This window comes from Pelophylax lessonae (assembly GCF_965119305.1).
Source record: "Pelophylax lessonae genome assembly, chromosome: 9".
Lineage (NCBI taxonomy): Eukaryota > Metazoa > Chordata > Amphibia > Anura > Ranidae > Pelophylax > Pelophylax lessonae.
This window is the reverse complement of record NC_138776.1, coordinates 236,397,338-236,404,508: the sequence shown is the minus strand read 5'-3', so window position 1 is coordinate 236,404,508 and position 7,171 is coordinate 236,397,338. Positions and strand designations below refer to the sequence as shown.

Genomic DNA, 7,171 nt, shown 5'->3' with positions numbered 1-7,171 from the left:
TTTCTTCTTTACAGGACTAGATAGGTTAGTGTTAGATCATGGATGTCTGTAGATGCAGGGATTTTAGTGTTAGGGTGGACTTACACTTTAACCTTTGATACATTCTTGTTCTGGGTTAGTGACTCAAAATTTTGTAGCCAGCTAGCCTTTTCAAAGGGAAGTCAAAAAAGTAATGTTTTCTATGCACAGCAAATGAAAATAGAACCTTATTAAAAAGAAATATCACATGGGAATGTATTTCATAAGTGGGACCATCTTAGGATGATACATCACATTCTACCAGTACAATAAATATATACATACAACCACAAGATTATTCTCCATACAGTGACCACAAAAGATGTTTTTCCAAGGATCTTATAAATACAGATCATTTTCACACAGTAAAAATAAGAATTCTTCAGGCTGTAAAATGACCTAGAAGGTTCTCTTTTGTGGGAATCGGCAGTGGACATGGAAGGGTCACAATTCTGTCACGTCTATAGAGAATGCATGTTAAGCAGCATCGATGAGAGGCTTGGCAAAGTTTACAGAAGTTCCACGCTCATCCAATGTAAATGCGGTGGAAGTCGTTGGCACCAAAGGCTGCATTGCATTTGGGGCACTTGCGTTGCCGGGTGTCATAGCGGGTCTTGACACACTCAAAACAGAAGACGTGGAAACACTTGGTCAAGACAGCATCCATCTTGCGAGAGTTGCAGCACGGGCAGGTGAGTCGAGACTGAGGAAAAAAAGCAAAGTAATCAGGAGTGAAAAGAGACAGTGGCAGGCATAAGAGGTCACTAGCAGCCAGACTAACAAATAACGTGGCCAGCACCAAGATATGTATTTTTGTGGTTAAAAATTCAACTCTGGTCAATTTTTTTTTTTTTAAATGTTCACTCAGCCCTGACAATTAGAGAAAGAGTGCAGGGCCCATGATGCCCTGCACTCTCTCTAATTGTCAGGGCTGAGTGAACATTTAAAAAAAAAAAATTTACCAGAGTTGAATTTTTAACAATGCCCTGCACTCAGTGTATTAATGGCACTGACGTCATTGTGTCAGCACTGGTTCTGCACCAATGCCAGAAAAGCACCCAGCACATCATAACTGACCAAAAGACATAAAAAAATGGTAAATAAAAAAATTAATAAAATACTGCTGGAGGGGTAACGAAGAAGGGTGGAACACACTTCGGAGTATAACTTTAACCACTTAAGGACCGCCCGCCACGGTTATACTGAGACAGGAAGCCCCTCCTGCGCAAACTGATGTAGGTATACGTCGGTTGCAAGCCTGCAGCTAGGAGTCTGATGCATGGGGCAGGCAGCTCCGATTGCCGTCTGACACCCACAATCGATCCCCGCTGAGAGAGAAGAACGGTCAGCTGTTGTAAACACAGCTGACCGTTGTTCTCTCTGGAATGATCACAGAGCGCCTGTGATCCTTCTATATAGGATAACTTGTCTCTGTGACCATTTCACAAGCCACGCCCCCCCCCCCCCCCCCCCCCACAGTTAGAATCACTCCCTTAGGCTTACATTTAACCCTTTGATCACCCACAGTGTTAACCCCTTCCCTGCCAGTGTCATTATTACAGTAACAGTGCATATTTTTAGCACTGATTACTGTAGTAATGTCACTGGTCCCCCCAAAAGTGTCAAAAATGTCAGTTAGGGGTCCGATCTGTCCGCTGCAATGTCGCAGTCCCGGTAAAAATCGCAAATGTCCGCCATTACTAGTAAAAAAAAAAAATTAAATACAAATTCCCTAAATCTAGTAAAAAAAAAAAAAAAACATAAAAAAAAATGACAAATCTTTCCCGTAGTTTGTAGACACGACAACTTTTGCACAAACTAATCAAAATACACTTATTGCGATGTGACAGAAAACAAAATTGGCCAAAAATGTTAAAAGATAATTTTTTTTTTTTGGGAATATTATATAGCAGAATGTGAAAAATATAGCTTTTTTTTTCCCAGAATTGTCGCTATTTTTTGTTTATAGCGCAAAAAAAAAAAAAAAAAAACATTGCAGAGGTGATCAAATACCACCAAAAGAAAGCTCTATTTGTGGGGGGAAAAAAAAAAAGACAAATTTTATTAAGGTACAGCATCGCACGACCACACAATTGTTTGTTAAAATAACGTAGTGCCGAATCGCAAAAAATGGACTGGTCATTAAGGGGGCAAATCCTTCGGGTCCAGAAGTAGTTAAGGAATCAGAATAGTTAGGATGGGGTCAGCTTGCATGAGATGCATGGCAAAGTCTATCTGGCCAACAGTAATGAACATGTTCTGAGATGGAATGGGGTGGGCATCACAAGTGAGTGATAACAAAATTAAATCTGCAGTCCTGCAACCATTTTTAACCACTTGCCGACCAGTCACGTTGACCGTACTGCGGCAAAGTGGCTCGATTCCGTCCAGCGACGTAGACCTACGTCGCTGGACTCCTCCCCCTGTAGGCGGCACTCACGCGCCGCCGGAGGCGCGCTCCCGCTGTTTTCAATCACAGCGGGAGTCGGGCCAGGGGTGATCACCGCCACTCTTTCCCGATCATCGAGGAATCGAGTTTGGAGATCCACCCACTTGTGTAAACAAAGCGGGCGGATCTCCTAAGTGACAGACAGTGACAGATTGCAGGGTTCAGCATAGCTGAACATCCGATCTGTCCCTGTGTCACTCAGTCACCTCCCCCCACACACGTTAGTAAGCACCAGGCATACATTAACCCCTCCCTCTCCAATAAAATTGACCCCTTCCCTGCCAGTGTCATTTTTACAGTAACAGTGCATATTTATAGCACTGATTACTATAGAAATGTCACTGGTACCCCCAAAAGTGTCAAAAATGTCAGTCAAGGGTCCGATCTGTCCGCCGCAATCCCGCAAAAAAACGCCATTACGCGTTAAAAAAAACACCAAAAATGACAGAAATCTTTCCCTTAGTTAGTAAACGCAATAACTTTTGTGCAGACCAATCAAAATACGCTTATTGTGATTTTTTTTTTACCAAACATAGGTAGCAGAAAACAAATTGGCCAAAAATTAAAAATTTTGATTTTTACATTTTTTGGGGGGAATTTCATATAAAAAAGTTAAAAATACTGTTATTTTTTCAAAATTGTCCCCCTTATTTTTGTTTATAGCGCAAAAAGTAAAAATCGCACAGGTGATCAAATACCACCAAAAGAAAGCTCTGTTTGTGGGAAAAAAAAGGATGTAAAAATGGATTTTTGTAAAATCTTACCGTAAAATCCTTTTCTCTTAGCTCATCGACAGACGTAGTCCTCGGTGATACACCACCTTCGGGTTATGTTACCTCCGCAGGAGCAGGACTAGACAGGAAATTAAAAAGCTCTGGCCACACCCTAGGGGCAGTCCCAGAGGGTATATCCTCTCTCTCTCTGCCTCAGCAAATCAGTTATGTGAAAAAGCAGTGCTTAGAGAATTAAACCCAACCCAACTCCAAAACAGAGGGGCGGGGACTACGTCTGTCGATGAGCTAAGAGAAAAGGATTTTACGGTAAGATTTTACAAAAATCCATTTTTCTCTAGCGCTCATCGACAGACGTAGTCCTCGGTGATACACCACCTTCGGGACGTCCCAGAGCAGTATCACAACTGAGGGGTGGGAAAATGGAAATCAAATCCCAATCTAGAAGGCCCAACCGGTGCCAACTAGAAGTTTACAATGCTCATCCTTAATGATGAGACTCAACAAAAAAATTTTCAAACAGAAAAAAACCCTCGAGGTAGACCACCGGTCTCCTCAAATTGCGGCCTGCAAAACCTTGCGGCCAAATGAGGCATCCGCCGATGCCGTCACATCAATTTTATAGAATTTTGTAAAGGTATGTACCGACGACCAGGTGGCCGCCTTACATACCTGGACCACTGACGCCTGATGGCGAAAGGCCCAGGAAGTACTGAGCGCTCGAGTGGAGTGCGCCCTAACAGGGAACGGAGGACTCTGACCCTTAATAGAATAAGCCTGTACCACCGTCTGTCTAATCCATTTGGCAATGGTTGCGGCAGATGCAGGCAAACCCTTTCTGGGGCCATCCGTGATCACAAAAAGTGAATCCGTCTTACGGAATGATTCCGTAGCTTTCAGGTATACCCTGATTGCCCGAACCACATCTAAGGAATGCAACGCATGTTCCCGATGATGCTTGGGCTGAGGACACAAGGAAGGTAGTACAATATCTTCATTCAGATGAAAATCTGAAACCACCTTAGGAAGAAAAGATGGCTTAGGATGAAGTACTACCTTATCCCTATGAATCACTAGGTATGGGGACTGGCATGATAATGCAGCCAGTTCTGACACCCTGCGAGCAGAAGTAATAGCCACCAAGAAGGCCACCTTCTGGGATAAAGTAAGCAAGGGAATCTCCCTGATGTTTTCAAAAGGAGGTTTCTGTAGAACCGACAAAACCAAATTAAGATCCCAGGGCGGTAAGGGCGCGCGGACTGGAGGAGCCAGGTGCCGCACCCCCTGGATGAAATTCCGCACCAAGGATTTGGTAGCTAACGGCTTCTGAAAGAAGATTGCTAATGCTGAAACTTGACCCTTGATGGTGCTCAAGGCTAGCTTCTGCTCAACCCCTTGTTGCAAAAAGGCCAATATTCGAGACACCGAATAGGTACGTGGAGGAAATCCTAAAGATTCGCACCACGCAATATAAGTCTTCCATGTGTGATAATAGACTTTGCTGGAAGTCGCTTTCCTTGCTTTAATAAGGGTAGGAATGACAGAAGTAGACAAACCTCTGTCCTTCAGTACTTGGGTCTCAATGGCCAGGCCATTAAAACCAGCGACTGTAAAGCACGAAGGTAACTTGGTCCTATAGACCACAGACACTCCCTGAGACGAAGTTCCCACGGAACGTCTGCGACTAGCATGTCCAAGTTGGCCAGGCCGGCTTGAGGAGGCCAGCCTAGAATTTCTAGGACCACTGGCGCTGATTGGATCTGAACCAGGCGTCCCTAGAGCTATCTGGCCCCGACCATCCGAGAAAGTCTGGTCGTTTTCTGTTTCCACACATTTATCAGATACCTGATAGTTATCAGGAAGGGTGATCTTTTCTGGTTGAACCTCAGGGACCGAAGTCACCCGACTAGAGGCTACTTGGCCTATCTGGTCAACCAGATCCGATTCCTGTGAGGTATCGGGACTAATCTTAGGAAAGGGTAAAGGAAAAGATCTATTCAGGGAACGGTAACTACCGCTTCCTGTGGTACCAGACTGATTTGCTGAGGCAGAGAGAGAGAGGATATACCCTCTGGGACTGCCCCTAGGGTGTGGCCAGAGCTTTTTAATTTCCTGTCTAGTCCTGCTCCTGCGGAGGTAACATAACCCGAAGGTGGTGTATCACCGAGGACTACGTCTGTCGATGAGCGCTAGAGAAATTTCGTTTGGGTAGAGTGTCGCACGACCGCGCAATTGTCAGTTAAATTCGCACAGCGCCGAATCGCAAAAAGTGGCCTGGACGTAAGACAGCAAAATCCTCCGGTGGTAAAGTGGTTAAGCTATACTCCAGGCTCCTTACAAAAGTACGGCTTATGAGAGTAGTACAATAATAATAATTAAAAAAAAAAAAAATTGTAGAAACAATGTAACACTGAATAACAAATGGGGAAGAGAGGGCACAGCATATGCAGCTGTAAAATATTCTTTATTATAAAATGCACAGCAGGGCTGTAGTGAGATAGAGAGTAGACAAAATCTGTTCTTTAATCTTATAAAAAGCCCAAAAGGGTCCGTGTACATTACACTTATGTTCTAACAAAGACTTCCTTCTACACTCCAGCTTTATGCTATTGATGCTTGGACAGTACATGCATCCCTTTGACAAAGAATGAACACTACAGGGATATGCTAAGACTTCATTCCACCCCATAAGTTACTTTTTTTGTTACAGTAAAAGAGTCTGTATTTGCTGTGTCAGGACTTTTGAAACAGGAAGGTAATACCGTATATGACAGCCAACTAAAAGTTAAAATAACAAAATCAACCATGCGGGACAGGTAACTTCTCACTCTGCTACATTATTATATATTCGAATACTGCATGCAACCTGCAAAGAAAGCAGGTGAGGCAGGTAGGCAATATCACAGGACCTGTCTAGCAAGTCCAGCAGCAGGATTGGGCTAAAGTTCACCATAGTTACATAGTCAGGTTGAAAAAAAAAAGACGCAAGTCCATCCAGCTCAACTAATAAAAAACAAACCATTCAATGCATATAATGTTTGGGGGATCCAAGTAATTTTCTAGCAAAAAAATACTGATTTTAGCTTGTAAGCAGCAATTGTCTGAAAAAGGCTGGGTCTTTAAAAGGTTAAACTGCCCTCCCTTTACAGATGGAAGTTCATTCCTTTGATTTAAAATAATGAAAAGATACATTGTAAAACATTGTGTTTATAGTGATCTTAGCAGCCTTAACAATGTTGATAAATGTTTGGGGCTCTTTTTTTTTTTTTGACAGCTGTGAGTGAGAAGATGGATGGACTGATGTCTTTTTTCGACCTCACTATGTAACTATAGACGGGCACCTTAAAGCGGAGTTACACCCTGAAAAACATTTTAGATAAAAATACCCCCGGGACAGTCAGGGCTAGTGCATTTCAGCAACGATAGCCTCTGAACTGTCCCGTTTCACTTACCTTTTAGAATACTTACCTTGAAAATGTCTTGACCAGCGCTGCCATCTCAGGTGTGGGCAGCTGAAGCCGGAGCGTCCTCTTCGGTGACGTTGGAGTCCCAGAATGCCCCGCTCGTCACTTCCGGTGCAGGCGCATCATCCCTACACAGCTTCTGGGCATGCCCAGAAGCTGTTTAGCAGGGAATGACGTGCCTCCCCCGGAAGGGACGAGCGGGGCCGGGGTGGGCGCATTGACTCCTGGGAGCGATGACGCTCATCTCCCAGGAGTCAATGCAAGCCGGAAGAAACAGCGCGGGTCGCGGCCACAGAGAGAGGAAGAAAGGTAAGTATATTTTCTTTAAAAACAAGGTGAGTAAATGAAAAAAAAAAAAAAAAAGAAAAATATAAATTATCCAATTCATTTTCAGGTAAAAAAAAGCAAGCGGATGGTGCAAAGTTGTTTTTGAGGCCGGAACTCCGCTTTAAAGACCACAACATACAGGGGTATACAACGTACGGTTAACAACACACACACACACACAC

At 43.7% G+C, this 7,171-nt stretch overlaps 1 protein-coding gene across 1 annotated transcript in view; it reads right to left on the bottom strand.

Annotated features, from left to right (window-relative positions):
* Positions 1-206: 206 nt before the first annotated feature.
* Positions 207-7,171, bottom strand: part of RNF20 (ring finger protein 20) — a 61,966-nt gene continuing 55,001 nt past the window's right edge. Inside the window, 1 exon segment of the mRNA XM_082269183.1 lies at positions 207-721. Within this exon segment, the coding sequence (XP_082125309.1) occupies positions 545-721 (177 nt within the window). The 3' untranslated portion in view covers positions 207-544.